General features: G+C 41.5%; 1 protein-coding gene across 2 annotated transcripts; it reads right to left on the bottom strand.

The window, feature by feature from the left end:
• Positions 1-451: 451 nt before the first annotated feature.
• abcc6a (ATP-binding cassette, sub-family C (CFTR/MRP), member 6a) lies at positions 452-24206 on the bottom strand. 2 transcript variants are annotated; one of them, XM_067499010.1, is made up of 32 exons: positions 23630-24206; positions 20913-21089; positions 20598-20723; positions 15847-15984; positions 15393-15416; positions 13600-13722; positions 12436-12497; positions 12180-12311; positions 11269-11475; positions 9813-9990; positions 9426-9587; positions 9236-9328; positions 8501-8704; positions 8158-8304; positions 7947-8034; positions 7357-7426; positions 7137-7263; positions 6868-7044; positions 6613-6780; positions 6197-6380; positions 6029-6113; positions 5833-5950; positions 5067-5274; positions 4669-4979; positions 4116-4315; positions 3799-3925; positions 3493-3594; positions 3221-3367; positions 2938-3096; positions 2607-2773; positions 2236-2430; positions 452-1851 (listed from the first exon to the last, which is right to left on the bottom strand). In XM_067499010.1, exons 1-32 carry the CDS (start codon positions 23669-23671, stop codon positions 1743-1745), a joined length of 4557 nt encoding a protein of 1518 aa, XP_067355111.1. In that variant the 5' UTR covers positions 23672-24206; the 3' UTR covers positions 452-1742. The 2 variants fall into 2 exon arrangements, with proteins under 2 accessions (XP_067355111.1, XP_067355113.1); XM_067499012.1 differs by lacking the exon at positions 15393-15416 and having other exon boundaries at positions 23630-24205.
• Positions 24207-26623: the final 2417 nt, after the last annotated feature.

Here is a 26623-nt window from a genome sequence, read left to right as displayed (position 1 = left end):
GACTGTTAACATTCGGCTGTAGATCAGTTGGTAAAGGCAGTCGTCCACGGACCAAAGGGTCAGTGGTTCGATCCCCGGTCCTGGCTATATGTCGAAGTGTCTCTGGGCAAGACACTGAACCCCTAACAGCCCCTTCCCCTCCCCATCGTGCAGTGCCGGTCCAAGCCCGGGAGAAATTGGGGAGGGAATCCGGTGTAAAAACTGCGCCAAATCAACATGCGGACAATGATGAAGTCTTGCATCTTTACTTGCGATCTGCTCGTGTCAACTTGTAATTTGACATGGACCATGGAACTTGATATTTGTCTGGGAAGTGCCCCTAGAGACTTAACTGATCTCCAATATTAATACAGCTGAACCTGTTTTTTTTATTTTTTTTTATTTTAAAGGCATGTGTATTTATACTGTAGACTTTAACCCACACCCTCTTAAACAGAAATAAATCTAAGCATCATTTCAAATAACTTTTATTGTCCAGCATGATGTATGGTACAAGACAGTACATTAACAGTAAATGGTCAGTGAAAAATTAACAAGCTTGTTATAAAATAAAAGTATAAATACAATACAATCCTCAGTATTTTAAGGACACTTTTAAGGACATTTTGTCAAGACATAAATAAACTATAGGGTTTCTCTTAAAATATATTGTCTAAACCAGTAAGACAAAAACAGTAAATGCCTCTTCTCTTTAAAAAGTTCATAGGGTTCTTTCTTTGAATCAAGAGTAAAGGTCAGCATGGACTATATACAGTATGTCATGTCAGCACCAAAAACACAATACTGATATATTTTCAACTCTGCACATATATGTATGGCCTGAGTGTGTGTGGTGGAGCCAGAGGGACAGTCACATCTATCACAATTGTTTTGTAGAGACATTCTCTTCATTCATCGTGGTTTTCACTACCGGTGTCAGGTTAAATTTGACCAGAAAGGTCTCTATTGACTTTTTTTTAGGTGTTTACTTTGACAAAAATAAACAACAGCCGCAGCATAGTTGGACGATTGCTAATGTCTTGGCTCCCTTCAATGTTTTCTTCTTTTTCCCTGACATATAAAAACTTTAAATTGGCTGCTTCCAGCTCAGACTTCCCTTACGTTTGCCAGGCTTAGCTTACCAAAGGTTAGTGTGTCAGAATCCTTCCTGTGCCAGTTTCTGGGACAAGAAAAGAAATTTGATTTCTATAAATTTACAATAACAAAAGGGCCTCTTTTTTGGTACACAAGGCAGAAAAGGTGTGAGTAAACATCAATGTTTAAGCCTGAGACAACATTCAAAAATATGTTGTGCTTTTTAAACAGTTACAAAAACTATAAAAATAATATTTCTTATTCAAAAAGAGAATGCAAAAACCTTAAGTGTCTGGTACTCTTTCATTCCAGTCTTTCACCATCCAGTTGTGGAATAAAATGACTCCTCTATTCTATATACAATATTTATAGTTTCAAGACTCTCAACAATTCACTGTAGCTTTATTTTGAATGTTCATCATCTGAGGTTAAAAATGTTTTAGCCTGGCTTAAGACAGCTTGTCTGTGTTTTAAAAAGTGACCAAAACTGCAGGGGTTCTTTCAGCAGCTGCTCTTGAGATTCATTAACAATGCCCTCGTTGGAGAGGCGTTTTGAGCTGCCAGAAATCTTACAATGGCCCAGTTTAACCTGTTGGAGAGCCACACAAATAAGGTGCCACATCAGTACGCTAGGTCACCATCTCCATAGTACGCGGCCCAGCGAAGACCTAGATGAGCCCAGCTTCTCGGCACATTCGGTAAAACTGTCCCCGTTGTGCTATGAGGTTAGCTGGAGTGTCCATCTCAGAAATGTGACCTCTGTCCATAACAATCACTCTGTGAAGCAGCAAAAACAGGAGAAACACAGGTTTTAGACACACTACTCGTCATTACAATTGATCTAACAAGTATAACTGGGCATATAGTGAGCGTATATCTAAATGTAAAAAACCACAACTGTGCAACCAAGAATGTCAGAATGAATTAATTTAGAAAAAATACCATTTCAGTTACATTTTCATTTAATAGTTTTATGTATAAAATTAATCTTTTTACAGGTTCCCAAGAGTTCAAAGTAAAACATTAAACAGACAAAAGCAGCAAATCTTCTTATTTGAGACACCACAGCCATCGACTATTTGGTATTTTTACACGATAAATAACTTGTTGTCACTGATTATGTTTCTGTCATCTGACCAAACCGACTATTTAGTGACATACCTTGTGTAGTCCATGATAGTGTTAAGGCGGTGAGCGATGGTCAGAACGGTGCAGTCTTCAAACTGCGTACGGATTGTTGACTGGATGAGTGTGTCTGTCTCCAGGTCCACGGCAGCTGTCGCCTCATCCAAAACCAGGATTTTGGTTTTCCTCAGCAAAGCTCTGGCCAGGCACACAAGCTGGCGCTGACCCAGACTTCACAGACAAAAGAGAATGGGAAAGGGAGGGGCAGAATCACATATTAGACAAAGACTGTCTGTATCCCACTGCTATGCTTATATATATTTATAATAATTTATTTGCGAGTGACTTTAGTCAAAACAAAAGCTTGTGGTTTATCTGCATTGCAACGTGTCATATCAACTATGTACCTGAGGTTTTCGCCTCCCTCTGAGCATTCATGGTTGAGTTTGTCGGGCAGATTAGAGACAAAGGTTTTGAGGTGAGCGAGCTCCAGTGAACTCCACACCTCCTCATCTGTGTAGGTGTCAAAGGGGTCAAGGTTCATCCGGAGTGAGCCTGAGAACAGCACAGGGTCCTGGGAGAGAAAGAAACAAATGCCATTCATTGCTAAACTGTCCATTGGTGACAGACCTTTTAACATTTAAAATTCAGAACAGCTTATTTTACAAGGGGTATGGATTGCAAACCCTTTATGTGATAAAAGCCAGGGCTCAGTTTCTGTTATTACTGCTGTCGTACCTGAGGAATGATAGTGATCCGCGATCTAAGGTCATGGAGTCCAATTTCGGCAATGTTGATTCCATCTATAAATATCTTTCCCTTTGCTGCCTCTAATATTCTGAAGATTCCCAGGGCAAGTGAGGACTTTCCCGCTCCTGTTCTGCCCACAATTCCAACCTGACAAAGAGGTTTTATGTCAGAATTTATGTGTGACACAATTGTCCAATTGACGTGATCCAAGATAAAGACTGGTGAAGACTGCAAACATTTTTTTTCCCATCACACACACAAGATAAATCACCTTCTCTCTTTCCTGAATATGCAAGGTAATGCCTTTCAGAGCCAGCTCAAGGCCTTTACGGTACTGCAGCCCATAGTCCTGGAACTCGATATTGCCTTTCTGGGGCCAGGCCAGGGGCAGGGAGCTGCCATCTATACTCCAACTAGCCTAATGGAGAGAATAATAAAGGATGAGAGGAGAAGAAAAAAAGCCCTCTGACTGTAAAATGTTGAAAATGGTGACATTACAAGCAGCTCTGTTTGTGTGTGTGTGTGTATGGTGGGAAAACTGACCTCTTTGGCAGTGTCAGCATACTCGTTGACTCTTTCCACAGAAACAATGTTATTTTCTACATCGGTCCAGGATCTCACAATCCAGCTCAAGATTCCAGTCACCTGAAAGATCCAAGACAAAAAGGTTTATGCCAAATATTATTTCCCACACCGAAAATGAATTTGCTGATCGAGCAGATCAGTGCCTTGACATTTCGTTTTTTTTCCAGTTAAGGTTGCATTGTGTATCTGGAGTTAACATCCACAATTCTTGTGGTGCATGTAAATGAAAGTCTGTGTGCACCTGAATAAAGCAGAATCTCTTACCTGGAGGGAGTGTGACACAGCCAAGCCAACGATGCCCGGGCTCAGTGTGCTTTTTCCCATCACAGAGAGAATGGCAGCAGCCAAGACCACACCATTACCAACAAACTCCAGATTGACTGCCAGCCAACTGTGGATGTAACATTTGATTTAGCTGTGGGCAGGCAAGTCCAAAATGTGTCCTCATTACTAAAACCACAAGTCATCTGTTTAACAGTATAAATCATGGTCCTACAGCATGAATCATTACCCCTTACAAATTGTTAACTGAGTAAATGAATGAAGCTAAAGCACATTATAATCATGACATATCATCTCACCGGGTGGCCACAAATCGGGGGAAGTAAGAGGTCTGATTGAAGTCGACCCTTTCATTGGCCTGCAGAATAAACCTGGACTGCTCTCTGAAGGCCCGGATGACACTGGCGCCCTGCACAGTCTCATTGAAGTGGGTGTAGATGGGCGAGCGGCTCACAGCTTCCAGTCTACGCAGCTGACAGGATGTGGCAACGTAGAAGCTCTGCAGCCCAGAATGGAAAAATAAAATGCCAGCTTTAATGCATGAAACCATGCTGCAATGCCTGGGTTTTCCCATAATTCAAATTGAATATGTGTAACATCTATGTCAGTAGGTGGGGAATAAAATATATTTCAATAAAAAAATCAGCAGGGTTGGTTTTGGAGCCCAGAGCTTTCCAATAACATACAGTAATGGAACCCAGCTCTTGCTAAGCTGCTTTTCACATAATGCTGTCAAAGAAAAAATAAAGGTCACAATCATCTGTGGTGAGTTTAAACGATTTCTTTGTGTGTGTGTGTGAGTGTGTGTGTGTTTGTGTGTGTGTGAGTGTGTGTGAGGGGGGGGGGTTATACCTGGACAAAAGCATATAGGAAAGCGAGAGGCAGGATGATCACGGCCGCAAAAGGTGTTGCCATCAGCACAATGATGCAGACCTCCATGAGTTTAAAGACGTAGCTTAGCATCATTTTCAAGCCCTCGGGCACCATGCAGTCTATGGCATCAATTTCTTTGGCAAAGCGGTTCAGTAGGTTGCCACTGGGCGTGCACTCAAAAAAAGACATTGGAGAGCGCAGCACGTTGATCAACAGGTCCATGTGCAATTGTCGGGAGGCAATGATGCCGCAGATGGATATGGCCACGGTTGTACCAAAAATAGCAACACCTGAACAGAAAGTAGAGCTGTTATTCAATAAATAATAAAGCAATGTGAGTGTTTGTTCAAGTGAATTTCAAAAAACATCAAACTGACCTTGTGCAAAGCCCAGAGCCCCAAACACTGTCAACTTCAAGTCTGTGTCAATCTGGGTGCCATTAACAACAGGGTCATCAGCCCACATGCTGAGCCAGTAGTTGTAGGCCAGTGACGCACCCTGCTGAAAGGCATACAGGAAGACGATGGGAATGATGATGGCTAAGCCGATGGTCTTGAAGTACTTCTTGTACATCTCCAACCTTACCTGTTTTAGAATAACAAAATAAAAAAATTAATTTCAAGGAATTAGAGAACTTACTTGATCTTTATGCATCTTCAATATCAAAAATTGTAGATTTTGTATTTTTATTTATTCTAATACTACCTCTCATTTAAGCCCTGATTTCATATCCACCAATGTCTGATGGAAACTTTTGCTGCTAAAGGCTCCACTACGTTCACTTGCTGGTGGATATCTTAGACTCTCAGCTGTTAGGTACTGAGCAGGTGGTTTACAGTGGGATTTCACTGCTTTCTCTCAGAAAATAGCAGCTTGGTGCAGCCAAAACCAAAACAATGAAAGTTGTGTGATTGAACCATAACATTAAAGTTGTCGTTTGGAAAACCGAAACAATGGGCCAAAGGAAGCAGTAAAGCTTTAAAGCACTGAGAGGAACTGCAGAGTTGGGTGAGAAATCCTTGGATTCCACAGCTGTAAATTATCTATATGATGTTCAAACACCCATTTTATTTTATTAAGCACACAATTATTGATTATAGCAGCCGTAAGAAATTTTAGTATGAATAATCTTGTGTGACTTACTCTTCCAGTGCGCGCCTTGTCAGCCTCAGTCAGCTTGCCCAAGTCCTCTGGTACCTGTTCTTGGTCTGTTTCAGATACAGGCTCCATATTCTGCAGGTTGGTATTAGTGGTGTCACCGCTGGAGAATGTGGAGGGGCCAGAGGTCAGTTTCATAAACATGATGCTGAATGACAGTGTACATGTTTATTTTACTCACCCAATGAGCTGCTCCTGTGAGAGGTCTCTGGAGAATGGCATGAAGTCCACCATGCTGAGACGGGCATTAGACCTCCTGGAACCAGCTACAAGACAAGGACATCTTAAGTGTCAAGTGATTCATTTTTCACTGTGTTATTTTAAACGTATTGCTGCAGTGTCTCTTTACTTCTCTGTATGGCACTCTCTTTTCGCTCTGTACTGGCGAAGGTGTGGATGAAGTCAGCAAAGGCACCATGGCGGTTGAGAAGATCCTGGTAAGAGCCACTCTCTGTGATTTCTCCATCTACCAGGACTAGAATGAGGTCAGCCTGTGGCAGGAAGCTCATTCCATGGGTCACCAAGATCCGGGTCTGTATAGCAAGCCACACAATTCAAAAATAGAATGTAAGCGCAATCCAACACTAAATGGAGGCTTTCTTAAAATAAAAAAATCAGCAAAGAAGTGGTTTTCATATTATAGTAGCAATAGCTCGGGTCACGTGCATGTAAGAGTTTTTAATGGTGATGTAAACCCATAGTTTGTTTTGTTGCAGCAAGTGAGGAAGCAAAATCACACTTTGCAGGTTTTGTTACATGTATTACCTTGTCTCTAAGGACACCTTTAGGTCCAATGACTTTGTCAAAGATGTGTTGACCCACATGTGCATCAACAGCAGACAGTGGATCATCCAGCAGATACACATCAGCCTTCCTGTACACAGCCCTGGCCAGGCTCACTCTCTGCTTCTGCCCGCCAGACAGATTAAGTCCCTGCATGGAAAGTTAAGACATGCTATGACTCTGAAGACAAGAAAGGATTTAAGCTGATTCACTGTAATTTAAAATCACAACAAATACCTTCTCCCCAATTTCCGTAGCATCTCCAGCAGGAAGGATGTCCAGATCAGGCAACAGGGCGCAGGCCTCGAGCACACGTTGGTACCATGTTTTCAGCTTCTCACGGCCGAATATGATGTTGTCTTGGACTGTGGCGTTCTGGATCCAGGCCTGCTGGGGCACATATGCCACAGAGCCCTGGAAAGACATATGCCAGATGGCAGACTGTTAAACGTAATATTTATGAAGTTATATATAAGTTATATATTTATGTAACGTAAATTTAGTACCTTGACAGTGACACAACCATTTCTTTTCTCTGTTTCACCGAGCATAGCGGACAATAAAGATGACTTTCCACTGCCCACATGTCCGACCACAGCAACAAGGGAACCTCGTGGCACATGGACGTTGATCCTGTCAACAAAAAGTGAACTATCGTGTAAGTCACTTTTCATTTCATAGTATAGTTAGTACTTCTATGGTCTTTTTTTTAATAATAACTCCTACTTTTTCAGACACGGAGGGCCCTCTGCAGACCAGCTGAAAGTACCATTTTCTATGGCCACATCATCCCCATCTAAACATGAAAGAAATATTTTAATCACATGACACGACATGTTCTCTCAGCCTGAGCAGTAAACAGACTTTCAAAACAATATTCACCTTTGAAGTTTCATGTCAGAGTGCAGTCTAGGCATAGTTACAAGTGAATTTGCTTAATCATGCAAATTGCAGAGCTGTTGATTTTTCACAAGCTGTCTTAGGAAGTGTTGACAGATCACAGACAGAGAGTGCAGTTTGTTTTTCATTTCTCTATGAATCATAATGTGTCTGAAATCATGCTGTGATTTATGTTTAACCACTATATGGGAACATCCTATAATTACCCTGTCTACCAGCCACCCGGGGACCCAGGAAGTGACAGTGCACATGATCCATACAAGACTGCGGTACGCCACAGATATAAACAACAACGTTTTGTGAGCTGCTTATATTGATTATGACAGCCTATGATTTAGGGCAGTATGGGAACCAAATTGTTGAAATTTGGTGCAGTATAGTAATTCGTTCAGTTTATACATGGGTGGAACTCTCACCAGAGCTCAACGGAGCCTTTGAGACGTTGTCCACTTTGAGTTCCTCTGAGCACAGGTACTTCCCCAGGCGTCTCAGGGAAACCACAGCCTAAAACAGAGTCAGTAGATAGTTACAGTAAGTCTCCTATATCCATCATCTGGGACCATGTAAATATTCCTCGTCAAGCAGAAGAGAAAAAATATCATAAGCATTAGATAAAATATCACCTACCTGCATGGTTGTGCTTATTGCAAATGGCAGCTGACTAAGTGGGGTCTTTAGGATGTTGATAAGCGCCATCGAGACAAAAACTTTTTGTGCATCTAGGACGTTCCTGTTGTCCAGCATCACATAGACTCCAAACATGGAAAAGGCAATCTTAGTAAAAAAAAAGAAAGACACTAAATGTTAAGCTCATTCTGTTTTGGTCATAAACCAGCCCTGGGACCTGGGTGCATGCCCCATGGACCCATTCTGACCCCTGAAAACCACAACATTAAAACCACCTCGTGGATCTAATGCTGTGGCCAATCATTTATAATACTGTAGGTGTTCATTTATACAGAGCTCTTACCAGGAAAGAAGAGGAGTTGAAAGATGCAATGGAGATGGAATAAAGGATCTGAGATTTCTTCAGGGCCTTAAGCTCTTTTTTCCTATAGCCCAAAACCTGCTCCAGGAAGGCCTTCTCCCATGCATAAAACTTCAAGATCTTGATTCCATTCAGGATCTCATTCATCAGTTTGATGCGGCCGTCCATGAACTTCATTTGGATCTCCTGTAGACCAGACAGAACAGTTTTCTTAAAAATGCCTAGCTAAAACAAGTGGAAAGACAATTACCAGACCAAAGCAAACACATGCATTTGTGAACATGGGTTTGTCTGCCCTCATAACAGCTGTAGTAATTTTCCTGAACATCACAAAAGTTGTTTAATTTGGTAAGAATTTATTGCTTGTTAGATTTTAGCGATTTTTATGAGAAGGAAACAACAAAGGGCCAGGAGTGTGGTCACTGCATTCAAATTTAAGTTCGATTAAATTGGCATCCAAATGTACAGAACCGTCTGATGTTTTTCCAAAGAAATGAAAAATCGTCTTCCTAAAATTGCCCACCCTTTCCTGTCATTGTTTTTCAAACACATTATATGGGTCAGACATCAAAAGGACAAGAGAGAATGTGCGTAGCACCCATGCCAAACACCCACACAGCTCTTCAGCCCCTATCTAAACCAGCTGTGGCATCCCAACATGCCAGATGTCAGGGCTACTGTAGTGAAAGTGTGATGGATTCCTGCAGTAGCTTTTACCTGCAGCTTGCTTCTTTTTTTTGCAATGAATCCGTTGAGTGGAAAAATCAGTATGACAGTGGCAATTCCTGCCAAAGCTGATGGGCCAAGATGCTAAAGAAATGAAAGGATAAAGTGTGTTAGGGGCTTTTCAATTAAAGTATAGTTGCACATGAATGAACGTCAGTGTCAAAATACAATTTCAACATACCTGCCAGAGGAAGAAGAGACAAAGAACAATCTCAATAGGAGCCAGCCAGACTGCATTGAAGTACACCACAAAGTCCATGAGCTTCTGAGTGTCTGCAGAAACCAGATTCACAATCTCACCCACGGTGCAAGTCCTCCTGGCAGCACTGTTAATCACCAAAGACTGTATTGACAATAAAAGAGACAAAACCATTTAGCTGGCAGTGCACTGTGTACAATAACATTTTATAGCCTTGTAGAGATTTAGGATGAACATTCATCTGAGGTAAAAGCTGTTAATCATATGTTGTGTAGTCTTTTGCAGTCTGGAAGGAACAAAAACTTTTGCTTTTGCTACTTAAGATGTCATTTATGTGTTGTTTAGAGGGTAGTGACTGCATTTACACACCTTTCTGTAAACCAAGCCCATAACAGCTGTCTTTACTCTCATTCCCACTGTGAAGCAAGTGTACATGTACTGATGGTTGAATAGGGACTGGAGACAGGACAGCAGAAACATAAGAGTGGCATAGAAGTAGCCTTTCCACAGTGGGGCGTCTTCATCTCTCATGAAACCCAGAAGAAGACTGTGGAGGACGAAAAGCCGAGAATTATTTCAAGTATTATGAGTGGTTTGCACACATTCATTTTCCTGTCTGACCTCGTGTGCGATTAAAGGGTCAAAGCTGTACTGTATCTAAATCCTATTTTTGTGTTTGACTTCCTGTGGGAAGTAGCAAATGATGCAAGTCCAAAAAGACACAGACAGGTTTTTTTAATGTGTTTTTTCATTTAACCCGACAGTATTTGAATTTCATTGTGTGCCTTAAACCAGTAGCCTTGAGTGCTACTGTGGCTGCTGGCTGACTGGTCCACACAAAGTAACTTGGTTTGCACAACAGTGCACTGCCTGTGGCCGAGCTGCCCTCACACTTGGCTGGCGGCTCTCTTATTGTGGTCCGATTGCATTTCTGCCATTTAGAGCCTCTCTCTCCCTCTCTGCCTGTCCTCCATGCTGGAGCGCAGACGGCTGTGGTCTCAATCTACTTTTGTTTCTCACAGCTGCATGACCGTAATTAACACTTCCACTGATTTGGAGCAATGCATCAACAACATTCCAGTCTGGATAGTGGGATGCTGTGGCCTGGTTGCCAGCTTCTGTTGTCGATTGGTCACAGGTATTGCAAATAATTCGAAATAGGACAATCAAAGCAAAACCCTAAAGTTATAATTATCTATCTAGCCTCTGGTAGTTGTTTTCCCACAAGCTGCTTAACCTAACGTGCTTAACTAATGTTTCTTTAAATAGTCTCACCAGCAAAATGATCACTTTAACCTAAATCTCCAAATTTAATGCGACAATGTTTATTCATCAAAACACAATAAAACCTCCTTCTATTTTAGCCTGAATGAATGTCCATCCAGGTAATTTCAGTCTGAGCTGAGCTGGTTGAAAGTACTGACGGCAACTTAATACAGTACAGTGCAGCCAATGCCATTTTGGTTTGTGGAACTCCGAACACTGAAAACGTTATATGTGAAAAACGCAACAACATCTCATTCCAAACATAATGACACAGTTACTTGCAATAGTAACCCTATTATGTGGAATGTTATTGAGAACATCTTGCTATCAAAGTACAACCGCCTGATTTCTATCTTGATGCTAACCATTCAGCACACACCAATGTTATTTTCGGGCTGTCAGCACCGCAAACCAAATACCCCTGAGCCTTGTAAGACTGGGTTGAGATACAGCTAATATTTCCAAACACTGGCAAGTCACACCACAGCCACTTATTGCCAGACTCCACTCATGTTGAGAGCAGATCTGGGCTTAGGTGCACTTTCTCCTCAAGTCTTACCTAAGCACTTGGGGAATGGCAAACATGAAGGCGTCATGGAATATGATGCACAGTGTCCCGTTCAGGAAGTATGGACCAAACTTGCGTGCCAGAGTTCTGAGCAGGAAGAAACCATAGCTCTGCTCCTTCTGCAGCTTCCTGAGGAGCTGCGCTTGTTCTGGCAGCCTGGTCCCCAGCGCCACACCCGATGCCAAGGCCTTCTCCTGCCTGCCACAAGTAAGAAAAGGCACAGTTATAGACAAGGCATCTGTTTCAGAAATTCCTCAACATAGTCCTGGTACCTATCAACTTTTTAAAGTCAAACAGACCGTTTAAAATAAGTCACAGATGGACACAAGAATTCTCCAACAGCAGTAAGCAGCATTATGTGCTGAGATAATTATTGGACTTAACAACGGATCTTCAAAGTGCTGGATCATGTTAACAAGCCCTGAAAATAACACTGACATTGTGGTACTGTATGTCCTCACATGAACTTTTTGTAACTATATTTGGCCCTGAATGTCTCTGGTAATGAGATATCCTGAATTCAAATTTACCAAAATCATGACTAAGTCATGTACTGCTTAGGTCATTAATTTAACCAGTACCATATTGACGTTTGACCACACAGCAATAAAATGGAATTGATTGTTTGTTTGTTAAGCTATGACAAAAGAGAGAAAACTGTAATGTGTCACAAGCTTGAAAAGCAAAATAGAAAACCATATGAGTCTGAGGAAATATGAAAGTCAAGATGTGAATGTCCTGCACATGTTGTTTTAAATAACACACTTTGTTTTTGGAACCTTCACATATATAAACCTCTTTTTAAAATCTGTACTTAATGTGTACCCTACATAACAATAATGCATATGATAAATCTCTAGGGTGCCTCTTTAAAAAGTCAGAAATTGATTATCAATTGTTACTTTTGCAACTTGGCGCATTCAGCTGTCCAGTCCTCTTGCAGCTCAGAGATGATCTTGTGGGACGTATCTTCATCCCTCAGTGTCCACAGGTCCTCTGCTGTCAGTGGTGTGCGATATCCTTTCACAACAAGCCTGAGAAGGGAGCGCTGAGATGAGTCACACACATAATCTCCAAGAAAACACATATTATTGTAAACAAGCACACACTGTTGCTGTAGTGAGTCTAAAAATGAGGGCTTTTGAAGAACCATCTTACCCAGTGAACCACCAGAAGAGAATCTTTGACAGGAAAGATGCATCTTTCACTGGACAGGGATTCTGCAACAGATTAAAGATCACACTCACTGTTGTTTTCGCTGTAAATCTCTCACTGATTCAAGGCTTTCGAGAAATACACGGCTTCACAGAGAGCTGCAGATGTGAGGGGTGCATTTAAAAAAGTTAATCTAACGACACTGTGTCAACAATGCTGTACTGTTAGGTGGCCCGCTGTGGGGTGGAAAGGCCATGAACTCCCACATGACAGAATAAATAGAGTTCAGTGTTAGTGCAGGGTGAAGATGACGTTTTGTGGTCTAGTGCAGACAGAGCGGAAATGTGTCATCAAAACTGTCCGACAAGTGGATACACAAAGGCGCACAGAGTGTCTTCTCATGCATACTTTATGGCATCGGTCTAACCCTGCCACCCCCTCACCAGGCTGTTTACACTCCCCATTACCAGCACTCTTGCTCTTCATCCCCTCTTCCTCTTTTCCTGTGAGTAACTCCAGACCAGACCATAGAGCAGAGACGAGGAGGAGGAGGAGGAGGAAGAAGAGAAGGACACACCAAGGAGCGACCAATGGGTGTGTCCACCACGTCATACTGTGGCCTCTGCACCCTCAGCCCCTTGCCACCAGTGTTTCTTAGGGACTTTTCCAGCTATTTTGTTTATCTCCAAGGGACGTATTATATCACATTTCTGTTTTCGTTGATTAGAACTTCATTTTCATTCACTTGTCAGCTGTCCTGCAACACTTGTGCTATACTGAGCTTACAAAGCTTTTGTCACGTTTGGTGGTCTGTATAGAAAAATGTTTTTGCCGTTTGACCACACTGCAATAAAATGGATTCAAAGCAGCAGTCGTTATTTTACCCACCACTGAAGTAAGTGAGTTGTGTCGAAGGTATGCAGGAGAACAATGTTAAACACACACGCACTCATTCACACTCCGCTCATAGGAAGCCAAAGCGGTGAAGTGAGAGTGAGACAGGAAGAAGGGAGGGATGTGAGTCACATCATTTCCTCCAAATGGGAGAATAATGTCTTGACAACAAAAGTCGAAAACCACAAGATAGCTTCTCAGGCATTTACTGTCCTGGGTATAGGATCGGAGCAGGCATTTTGACGGAAGTGGGATACATTCCCCTCTGCTCACCTTATCCAAAACTGTTTTACCCTCTGGAGGATGGTCAGCAAAACAGCTCAGGAAGAGCTGGGCCAGTTGGATTGTGAAGTAGGAGAAGAAGGCGAGGTATCGTACGATGTCCGAGGCAATGCCCTGTGGAATAAATACAAAAATACAGATCACCGTACTGTACTGCAAGTTTAAAAAATTATACATCCTCAGATAAACTAAGCTTAAAAAAGTCTAGCTTTTTTATTGTTTCCTATAAGCTATACCAGATAAGTCCAGTTTTATATTTGAAACCAATAAATTTAATTGGCTTCTCTGTTGAGCACATGCCAAAGAAAAATAACATTGTTCTTAATTCCAGAAATAGGATTTTGCACAGGATCAAAATGTGCTTTGCTTTTTTCATATTGACCAATCACACAACCTCCTGTGGTTTACTGTGCCATTTATCTGCACTGTGGCTTTGTGTGCCATTTCAGAACAACACTAAATTCACTGTGACTTTTCCCATGTTTACACACTGTATAGCAGAGGATATGGTTTAAATGTTGAGATCGCAGACATAATAAAGAGTATTTTGGATCTTTAAGTTGAATATGGTCAAAAACCCATAGTCTTTAATGGTGGACTTTATATAAATGAAGCAATAGTTAAAGCTGCCTTTCAGTCACGCCAAGCAGTCATATCTGTAAACAAGGAGATTGTGGTTTTACAAACCAGCACCCTTACTTTCAATCAAGGGTGCAGCTGTGATATTAACCACTCGACTTTTGTGAAATGCAGGAGTCACATGTTGTTCTTGACATACAGAAATTGTGGGTTTTGGCACAGGAATTGTTTACTACTGGGTCAATGCCACCGCCACAACCGGTCTGTTGTGCACCCATATGTGTATCCGTGAAAGTCAGGGCCATGGTAAACAGTAGAACAATTTTTTATTTTTCTGAAAAGTGTGGTGCTCTGCCCAGACAGGAGATATGAAGGGGCCAAATGGACCTGCCCACACAGTGAAAAACAGGCTCAGGGTGGTCGCAGAGTGGGAGAGAAAAATTTAGGTCAAGCGACTAAGAATGGCCAGTGTCCATAAACATGAACTCTGTCAACTCAGTCCATCTCCCCCACTATATGATTTAGGCACTTTCTTTATAAATATTTAGAAACGTCTTCAGTACGACATGTATACGTGAGCAGAAAACTGCTGATCAGTTTAGCATTAGTTTTGTTCTTTTACCTGTTACATCTCACACACTAATGAACATTTTTTTATATCGCAGAGAGAAACTTGTGCTGCAATAGCTCAGATATCAGCCCCTATAGTAAGAAGTTGTTGGTATATCAATATCATCACCTAAAAAAAACTAAACACATTTCCCTAACGCTTAGATTTGGGTTTAACAGGAGTTGGGCATAGGAATTGGGTTCTCCAAGATGTAAATGGAGGAGAAATGTTTTGTTGTCTCGTGTATCCTTTATGCGCATGTTGTCGCATGAAATGAAAACATATGTGTCTAAATCTTAAGTGGCCTTGCATTATGTGTGGATGCATAGATTTCCATCTGGCTGTGTTTACAGCAGTGTAGGCTCATAAACACAGCACTGGCGTTCCTCTGGTCTGACCCTGGGCTGCCATGTCTCACCAGCATTTATCCAAGGGCCATCATTACTCTCCTCCAAGAAGTGTGGGAATGTCACATTGAGAACGATAAAACAGAAATATGGATATGTGTGTGTGTGTGTGTGAGTGAGAGTGTGTGTGTTTATAGAAATGCTAATGTGACTGCCCCATGGCTGTGTTCACAGAAATAGAAACTTACCCCATACAACAATGATTGCAGTGTCTGACAGGGGACACAGGAAGAAAACGAAAACGTAAACACACACAGACTTGACCAGAATTGGCAGTGTCATCCTCCAGCACTTGGTAACTTTAGGTTACCTTGGTTAAAATTGGGGGATGAAATATAAACTCTTTGCTGACACAGGGTATGTGTATATCTCTGTGCTGCTGGAGACTTGTGTCTAGACTACGGGTAGGAGAAAACCTGATTAGATATTCCTGCACAGTGTTTTAACACTTCGGGTTCAGTGAGTTCAAACCTGACAAACACTTAAATTTCGATTTATTTCAGATTTTCCATATAAAAAAGGAGATTTGGATGTTTGACTTATATAGCATTGGGTAAATACATGGGGCATGGTGATTATATTTCTATTTAACAGTACAGAACAGAATATTGCTAATAGTGAATCATTAGATCAACTACATACCTCATCCAAGGCCAGCTGGATCTTAGCTCTGAGAGGAACGAGGGAACAGACAACAGCCAAGACCCAGAACAGGAAGAGGAACACAGAGGAACGGCAGCCTCTGATTCTTTCCAACTGGATGATGCATAATGCCAGGATCTAGACAAAGACATACAGAGGGACAAGAACACTTAGTTTGAGAATTCACGTGTGTGGTTCTGGTGCACAGGAGAGGAAATAATTCAGCCATAGAGCCAAAGAAAATATGTACTTACTCTGTGAAAATCTTTCAAAACTCCCATTTAATGGAACTCGACTTCAAATACTGAAGGAAGTATAATGCTATGTTCCCTTTTTGAGCTGCCAATGTTTTGAGAAACAACCTAGGTTTCTGGGATTTCCCTTGCCATTGGTGCATATGTAAATGACACATGTATGGTACCTGGCATCTTGTGCACACATTGATAAATATTTTTATGCCCTTTACTCTTATAAAAACAAAATATAATAATGTTGCCTCAGGATAAGACTGATTTAGAGCTTGGTCATGGTTGTCTCTCTAGGCTCACATATGTCACACATCTACCGTTGAACCACTGTAATTGGTCCCTTTCTGAGTGGTTGGCCAAGTGAGACGTCACTTTGCCATGCCAGCTCATCCGTAAGTGGGGTGAAAGTGGGTATAGGTTTCATAATGAATGCCACATTGGTTTCTTGGGGATGAACCACAGCACTGTCCTGTTATAAACTAAAGTGGTTTGGGAATTATATAAGTCTTGCATGTGGAGATGTGTGCAGATTATCATGTGGTGGAAAACAGGGCAAATATCTTTATGTGTCCTGGTTGATGTAAACAACATCAAGGGTTCTTGTTTGTTTGGTTTTGGGGTGATTATACCTTTTTTTTTCATTACCTTCTAACGCTTTGTCCTACACATTTGATTACTGCCAGTCCATCGAAGAAGAGACAGACATGCCCCTGCCTATAGGAAATTTAGAGCCTTCTGTCAAACCTGACTTGAATGTCTTTGGGCAGTTGGAGCTAAAGGCAGAGCTATATAGAGAGAGTGTGAACACAGGGGCAAAATGCTAAATCCAAGCATATGAATATCCAAGAACTGTATGTGCTTAGGGGATGGAAACATCCCGATTGGATGTAGTTACTAATCTGTGCAGCTTTTTACATTTTTACTTTTACTTGAATGGTTTTCAACACAAGAAAGTTTAAGTTTTACTTTCACTTATAGTATTTTCACATTTTCACTGTACCTACAATATCTGGTTCTTTAGCTGCTAAATGCTCCACTATGTTCACTACAACTAATCGCTAACCTTATGTGCCATTTGGCGCTGGGCACGTGGTGGACAGTGGCTTTATGCTAATTATTTTTTCTGGAAAACAGTAGCCTACTTTTTCTGCTGGAAAAGAAAATTAATGAGAGTAATGATTCAGAAACACTAAAGTTGTAAGCCGGGCAACAAACAAACAAAAAATTACGCCTAAAAAACTAAAAATCTCCACCGTGATGAATTAATCGCCAGGGACTGCTTTCACATTACATAATATTATGGGCATAAAAATATTGATACATGCAACTTTAATAAACGAGTAACTTGACATGACTACATGTGTACCACATCTATTAGAGCTGCAGTATGTGAGAGAGTAGTACCAAGCCAATAGCATGAATCTTCTTGTCCAGATTTCTGAATAGATGAAGTTGAGGTTGCCTCAGCTCCGGTCTAGTGAAGAGAATGTGAATGGCCTTGGGTCAGTAGCTGAATGTAAAGTCCCTCCTACTCCCAGCCTTCCCCTCTGACTTGTAATATTTCTGCAAACCAGTGGGTGGAACTAAGTCAATCACTGCGCCCTGAATCATAACCATAGCTTATAATTATATGGGAAGTGTGCAGTGCTGAGGAAGGAATAGAAGCTTTACGTCATGGTATTGCTGATTATACAGTCAGTGTCACGGTTGTCCTTCTCATCGATATTAACAGTGGTTCATTTCTGGGCTGTCTGACTCAGGCAAAAGTGTTCCCATAGATTCATTTGACTTTAAGAGCAACAAAACAAGTTGGTCAGAGCAACAAGAGCACAGTGCCTGCACCCAGAGAGCGGGCAGTAGTGGGCGGATACAATCACGATCTCGAAAATTATATCCTTTAATAAAGATAGGTCTGGAAAGAAGATTTAAAGATTGATGACATGTTCTTAATATGATTTAGTGGACGTTTATTGTCTCCCGCTCTGGTGTGATAAATTACATCCCCAAAATAAATTCTGTTTTGAAATATATCCCCTCGATACAATAGACGTCTCAGTGTATTTTCACCCAAACACGTGCTGGTATTTACTCAGGAGTCTGAAAAGACCACAGGTGGGCAAGGCTGTCTGACTTGGAGAGAGGGGGACTGTGCAGGACCTGTATACGGCTGCAGACACAAGGAACCTTGTGAGTAAATCTATACAGCTCTGTAGGTCGGTTTTAGAGAGTCACTGGACCATAGAAAGGCGTCCTATCTGGGCCCAGGACCCATGGATGGCATTGTAATTCTCATATCTCTTTTGTATAAGATAAACAAAATTTTAAACTTCATGCCACCCAGGTGGTGAACTGCACCCTTCCTCTGTTTGCACATAATCATCAGTAAAGTATCATTTAAAATCTGAAAATGAGTGGGATCAATGTTCTGAGAAACATTCAGGGCAATTTCCATCAACACAAGCTACTGGAAAAAAATCTCTGATTGCACCTCAGCCCTTACCTACTATAAATAATATTGTATAGCCCACCATGTGTCACGCTGATCCAGGTAGTGGGTGATGTTAAATTCAAGATGTTTGGAGTGAAATGAGACAAACATTCATAGAGATTAAAGATCTCATCTAGTCTACATAAATCTGCACAGGTCATGTGCCTATTCAAAACTAAACATTTGGTTTGACCTCTTTTTTCAGATCCAAGCAAATCAGTGCGCTTGCTACAGATCTCGGGTACAGTTTTCCAAATGTCATGTTCTTATTCCAAGGTGTGTTTGATGGATGTTTCATCCTTCATCTTTTCTTCCTTTCTACAGTGGCAATACAATTAAACGTGTCGCATCTTAAATACAGTTTTGGTCAGAACAATGGCGCTTAAGGAAGAAACTGGCTTCAGAATTGCCCTTCAACAGTACACCTGTAGCCTATATAAAGACTCAATCTTTCTGTGTAATTACTTTTACCATAGGCTACAATTGTGTGTCGTCACCTTTGTATTAGGTGGTTTTGTGTTTTTTAAAGATAAACCAGAAGGCTGGAAGAGATTCATATGAATTTCACTGCTACCACCATTCAAGTATATACTGTAGGAAAAGATAAGCTCCTTCACTGAGTTTACATTTCGCGTACAGAAATAGCTGAAATATGACGTTGTATCAACAATCTTTGTGACATATAGTCTTTCACTGGACAGTTACATATTTCATTGCACTGAAACTTTGCACATCCACACACTAAGGTCCACATCAAATAATATTTGAGGTCATTACATACGAACTCTGCTCCCCTATAAGTGATGACTGTATTTACAAGTCACTGTTATATTTGCATTAACCTAAGCAATGTAAAACTACCCCTGCTTGCACATCTTTGCACCTTAGTGTCTGGCCAACATACTCTCTATATGTTTTGACATCTGAGGTTGATAGACGCAGGCTGAATTATTTAGAGCTGTCAAAATGCACAGTTAGAGCAACAAATATGTGGCACGGCTCAACACATCAGCAAGAAAGCTGTGCTTACATCCTGAACAAGATTTTGAAAGGAATATTAAACATTCAAGACACAGTGTCACAGTTTCTTGACACTGTCAGGATGTAAGCACAGCTTTCTTGCTGATCACTGACGGTGTGTGCTGTAGGGATGCAGTTTTTGGAAGGACAAACTAGAAGTTAGTATCTTTCTGGTTCCCTCTACCAAAAGTCAAAGGGATTTTTCCATTGGAATTTAGATTTTTTGCAGAAAAAAACACACGTTTGTAATACGTATATATATGTGTTGTTCAGCAAAATGAGCTACACAGATGAAAACCATTTTTCAATAACAGGGGGTAAAGATGGATTATTAAGCAAATGAGTCGCTGTATCTGACATGATGATGCATAATGTTTCCAACGACAATTGTAGGATCATTGAGCCACCTGCTAGTAACACCCTTTTTTAAGATGCTTAAGAGCTCTAAAATAGCGCTAGTGTGGTATTTATTTTTTTATTTTACAGCGGAGAACAAAACATGAAAATCTTTTGACCTTGACTCGACTACAGGGATTTAACCAAAAACCCTTTCACAAAAACCTTATATATTACAAAAAGTGTGAACGAGATGTTCAAAAAAACAGATTTCAGGCTTTTAGGACTTATTCCTACAGCACTCCATTCTTTAATATCATAACAATTAGATGTCAGCAGCATTTAGCCTATGCAGGTTTTTGTACGATGTTGTCTACACTTAGCACTCACTACAGTGAGTGGTTTCTGTGTATGAGGAAAAGCTTTCTCACACTGATGTAGTGTAAGCCATTATACATTTTGAAAACCAACTTATTTTACTTCTAGCATGCTGTGCATCCTCCGCTAATAACAGTGTGTTGTGCAGTTTAAAGATTGCATGAGGTTACAGCTCCACTCCTGACAGTACGCTTTTTTACAGCAAAACATAAAATTAAAATAGTTTGAGCTTGATTTGGCCAGATATAGATGCCCCCCCAAAAAATGAAAGAAAGATTTACCACAGTCATGCTGCGTATGATGGGGCTGAGTAGGAAGACCATGTGATGCTGGATGTCCTGACTCCTCTCTAGTAAGATGTAGAAGAACTCCACAAAACCAAAGGAGGCCAGCAAGAAACCCAGTACCTAAGCAGGACAGCAAAGTGATGGGAGACTGATCTGAAAAACTTTACGGATGTACACACTTCACATTTGCCACTATGTTTCTGCTGATGTTGGGAATCTTGTTGAGAAAAAAAAAAACAGTAGTTGTTTTGTACCTTTTATAGCCATGGGAAAAATCTTAAATACAATAAAAACTGGTCAGACTCTCACCATTTTGGCAGCACAGAGGCAGGACATCTGAATGCGTCCGCTGTCATGGCAGTAGAGGTGAAGGCAATAGAAAGGAGCTAGCAACCACAGATAAATACAGGGAACCCACACCAGGACTGTGTTCTGGAAACACTGGGTCAAATCAGGGTTGGCTGTGTACCATGTGCGGTTCCAGTCCTGCAAAAGGGAGAAATTAAGAAATTCAAAAGTTCAAGTCTGGAGAACAAAAGAGCCAGAAACTGATATCAAAATGTGACATGTATTCATCATTCAACAGTGAGAGCTGGCGCGGGCCAAGTTCAGGGAATCCAAATTTAGTGCAGCTCCTGCGTTTCATCCATCAAGCAGCAGTGACTCAAACCACAGTCAGTCCACAGAAAATGTGTCTGTTCTCAATACTGAGAGAGTGTGAGTTGGAAGAGGCCCTTTTCTTGCTAAAAGGCTGAGTCAGTTTGGGACTTTTCTGACCACATCTCTGGCTTGTTTTCTTATTTCTTATTTTCTTAGCGTCAACACAATAAACTGTGAGGTCAAGGATTACACTAATCTTTGACTAAGCCCATACAGATGAGGTGTGTACAGAAAAGATTATGCAACAACATCAGCAGAACGAGAATGGGTTTGTCAAACATTGAAAGAAAGCAACACAAGCAGCTAAGTGGCCTGTTGTTGTCTTGCTTCCCTTGTTTATCACCTCACTGGTCTAATGAGGGGCAGGGTGTCTGGCTGTGCTAACGAGACTGCCTTGCGGAGTCACCACAGGAAGTGTTTTAAAGCTTCTAGCATGGTGGAGCAGTCTGGCTCAGCTGGTAGACTCCCAACTAGGATAAGGGAGAGTGGCCACAATTGGTGGCAGCTGCAGCATCATTATGCAAGAACCGTCTGCCCACAGCAGGGCAAGTGATACACGGCAGGTGAGAAGCACTTTACATAGAAAGATGCTCCTGCAGCTCTGGGGGCAAGTATCAAACCCAACAGTGGTTAATACAAGTTTAGCATCAGTCACTGGAACGTTGAGAGTTTTAATCATGGTCAGACTGTAGGCTACGTGGTTCAAATCAAAGCTGGCTCGCTACTACAAAGGTAGTATTCCCATCTAAATCTGCATGGCATCGCTGGCTACGGTTATGTATTAAACAATTTTTCACTGTATACCTCTGGGCACACCGATGTAGAAAAAACAGTTTAGGTTATACATTTCTCGGGAGACGGTGAGTGGGAGGCTACTTTCGCAGACCCTTCTGATTCCTGCGGTCAGTGTAAAACCCTCTACGAGCCCTTTCTAGTGCGTTTTGCTCTGTACTTATCCTGTTTCTCACCCTTGGCTGAAGTGGTCACAGTAAACTCATAGATGCCAAAGGCTTGGGTGCTGTAAGGTGTCTATTTATACCTGACAAACACAGGGATGTGAAATGGGAGGCTCGAGAGGCTTTTATTGTGTTGCAAGTCTGTTAAGTAACTGTTTTAACAACCTCTCTCTTTGACGGAGCAACGTGGTGCTACCTTGTAATGTAAATCGTGCGCTAATACACTCATTAAGTGAACCCCCGCACTGTTGGTTGTGAGGAAAAAAAGCAGCATTGTGCTCATAACGCGATTGTGGCAACCCCGTAATTTTAGAGATCAACGATCACTCTCCTGACAGTTTCCCATAAACTTTGACCTGTTGTCCAAATTACAGGATGGTTTGGTTTGATTTTAGGATAAAGATACTAAATGCACTGTTCGTTTCTAAATTGGTTCCTTCCAAATTTGTCCTTGATCAAAAGCTTGCTACGTGTTTCTGAATCAAGGCACTTCTGCTGAGCTGGACTGTGAACGTCCACTTAAGTAGAAAGATGATATGACTTCCTATTGTTTAGTCAGCAATTATGTAGTTCTAAAAGTATGTGAGAGGTTAAATATTGCAGTTAATAACAGTCTCCATGCTTTCTTATAAACTTGCTAAGAGCACTGCATTCTGTACCTTTGGATTGTCCTGGCAGAGCTGGTTAGATTCGATGGTGTACAGTTTACTTTTAATTTCTTAGCTTGACAGCTGTTGTTTTGACGTTTGTTAATATACAAAAGCCTTTTCCAGCAACAGCAGTTACTCAGTGTGACGCAGTCTCACTTCTCAGCATCTCATTGTGCTGAATCACAGAGCAGACTGACAGCTCAGCTCAGACACGTGATGCCCCACCGGACCCTCTCTTTAGACTAACTAACATTCATCCAGGCTGCAAAGTGACAAGGTCCGTGGACGCTGAGGTGGATTTTCTTATCGCACAGCTGAGCGCTGCCAATCAACAGGTTAACATGTTTGTCTTCCTCTCCTACACACAAGCTTATTATTTTTTCTTTTCTTTTTTGTTGTTCTGAGATGGAAAGTAAAAACCAGCACAACATGCTAATTAGCTAATGCTAATGGGTTTTTTTTTGTCAGTAAAACATATCAGTTCTGAGGTTTAAAAGGCAAACAAATTATAATTTTTACATTGTGTTAAACACTTAAATTTACATATACATGTTGAATAGCCTCAGGAAGACAAAGTAAGTGATACATTACTAATAGTTTATATCAAAGCAGCACACAATTTGCTACATCCAACTTACTATGCACTAAAAGTATGATACAACTGAATGGGATATGCTTTAAAAGTAGCTACTAGTAGAAAAAGACACACATCCATCAAAGACATTTGAGTCCAGGGTCACTGAGCACATCACAAACTCACCCAAAGAGGGTCCAGACCACTGAGTCTGCAAAAGGCATCCATCCACTCGTGTCCTCCTTCCTCCCTGATGCTCCACTTTTTGAGTTCGAACAGCCCTTCTCCTTACGCTGGCTATCACACACGCACACACGCTCAGCACCCGGGTGTGTATGTGTGCGGGGGAATACAGAGTACTGTATGTGTGTCCTTATTAGACTTTTCCTATCTAGCTAAGGTATTTCTTGAGTTTAGCTGGTTCCTTCTTGTCTGTCTGGACGATAACACTCTGTATTTAGTACTGTGTCTTGGAGTGTGTCTGTATGACTTTTCCTCCCTTTTAATTAATCATCTTCTCTCAATGAAACTCTGTGTCTGTGTTGCTGTTTGAACTGCTGCTGCCCTGAGATCCTGTGTCTTTCTGACTCTCACTCTGTCTGCCTGCTGTTTATGAGTGTGTCTCCTTGTTGGGTGGGTGGAAATCTCTCTCTCTTTCTCTCTCTCACCCCTCTCTTCTCTCCCACATTTGCTGGATTTCAGTCAAAACACCACAGTTACTCCCTTCAATGGGATGACGGTCCCACACCCAGACACACTCCTCCCACTTTCGTTCGCTGCCCCTCACCTCCTTTCTTGCTCCTTCTTTCCCCCACCTTCCCCACAGCCCAAACCACCAGTCGTCTGCCCACACAGTGTCTGTTTGGGCTCAGACATACCTTTTATATGTGGTGGAGGAGATGCTAAGATAAATGCCATGATTTGAAGCTCCCCACTTAACCCAAATCCAAGCTATTAGCAACACTATATGCATCACATAGGTGCACACATTGTATGGAAGTCTCTGCAAGTGGACTAAACAAGTTATGACATCTTGACTTCAATTCAGACATATGGATATCAGTTGACTGCTTTTGTAGGGTGGAAAATTATGTCACAATGATGATTAGGATCACATGTATTTCCAAGTATTGCAAAACAACTTGCTAATATGGGAAGTGAAGACAATGGATTTTGTTAATTAGTCATCTTATTGGTCTGAAACTTGCCCTGTAAGTGGAAAATGGGGAACTATCACACACGTTTTTCCACAGAAACTGTCACATTAACTTAGAGAGCGGTTAAGATTTCAATTTTTTTCATTAATGAGGAGACACTAAGTGAAATATTGTAAGAGGTATTTGTTTCGTCACTTGAGGAATAGGGCAGAGTGACATTGTCGTGCTTTTAAATGCAAGTGTGAACATTTTGCAACTGACATATAAAAATGACCATAAAATTCAACAATACAGCAAAAGCTTTCTCCAGAAATATTATTATACACTTTATAAGCACAAAAACATGAGTGTGTCCTCACAGCACTTTGTACCCTTCCCTGAATGGCGTGAGGATGGTCGTTCTGGTCAAGGCACAGGGGAAAACATCAGCACGGCAGCTGCGCAGGAAAGTATGACACCGTCTCTACTGGGACTAACAACACTGCTGCCATCAACACCGCACAGAAGAAACATGGAAAGTTCGGCAGAGCGGCAGACCACCACCAGGCCCTGTGTCTCGCCATGTGCAAATATGAGATTATTATTAAAAGTGAGTCATCAAATTTTTTTTTCCTCCACGCAAACGTAATTTTTTACTCAGCGCTTTAGCTCTTGCTGTAAAATGCTGAGAAATATGCAACAGGACATGTGAGTTAATTATCTTATTATTTTTTTTAAAAAGTTGAATTTTAAACTGTTGCTTAATGGCGCAATTGGAGGTGACATAAAGCCAGGAAACTGGAAGTATAATTGTGATTAAAAATAGTTCCAAATGACCGTTAGCTGTCCCCAGAGTTAATCCTACTGCCTGCTGCATTAACCAAAAGGTATGCACAGGATTAAGACAAAATAAATTAGTGTAACAAAGTCTAATGCAGCTGCCAGACAGACCTAAACAAAACAAACAGCTCTGGTCTGACTGACTGTTGTGTTATGTCTCCATCCCACAGCTTTACTTGAGTGTTGCTACCACCAAGAAATGGTCCGAAACACCTCAGCTAGTGGGGTGGGTGACGTCATCTGTGTGTGTGACCATAGCACAGGTGGCAGTGTTTAGCATCCCTGTTTTTGTACCAAAAATTACCCAGTGTGGGTAAAATTACCCAGAGAAAAAGAGACACGTGTTCCCATTTGTTGTGTTTGAAGCGAACAAATGTGTGTTTTCTATCCATCCATACATATCTTCAATCCACTCATAACGTGTCGTTCAGAAAACTGCTGCATGTCAATATTGTGTCCCTTAAAGTTGTCAGTAAATGTACATTACACATTTTTTAGTTCGGAGCAAACAGTTTAACATCTCCCCTATTGCTCTGAGAAAAAAAAAACCCAACCCATATGCGGCTGTGAGCATGCCGCAAAGAGCAACAACTGTGCAAATTGCTGGTGCAGGTCCAAAACGGGTTAATGTAAACAAACATACACGTCTGGCCTGTAAATACGACCCGCATGATGTGCCAGCCCATGGCATTGGAATGGGGCCACTTGTGGTGATGGCGTGTAGTAGTAGTAATGCACAGAGGGTGCCTGCGGGGGTGGCAGTGTCCCAGCCTACCCGTGGTCTAGCGGTGGTTAACCAGTCTGGGTCACCTACACTTCCTCTGGCCTCTCTCTCTGGGAGAAAAACAGTCTAGTCAAAATAATGGTGTCATTTTGGCGTCTTACGTTTGAGCAGGGGGATACAAATTTAGCAACAGCAAAGAAGGGAGGGGCCTAAAACAGATTGAGAAACAAATGAACAAAATATCTGTTCGGTACTTTTTCTCTCTTAAATCAGCAGCCTTAAATGAGAGGCACAGCTCCAGTGCAGCCAGTAAATTCAGATATATCAACGTATGCAAGTAATTGCAAATGTGCTCTTCCCCTTTTTCTTTTCCTGCCACCTTAATCTATTCTCACTGTTTCAGTCTTTAGTTGAGCTTTGACTCAGACCTGCTTTCAGTCGGGTGGCAGAACTGCTGTGCTTGCAAATTGATATGATGAC

This window comes from Channa argus, chromosome 3, assembly GCF_033026475.1.
Source record: "Channa argus isolate prfri chromosome 3, Channa argus male v1.0, whole genome shotgun sequence".
NCBI lineage: Eukaryota > Metazoa > Chordata > Actinopteri > Anabantiformes > Channidae > Channa > Channa argus.
The sequence above is the reverse complement of the archived record's forward strand: the minus strand, read 5'-3'. Positions and strand labels throughout refer to the sequence as shown.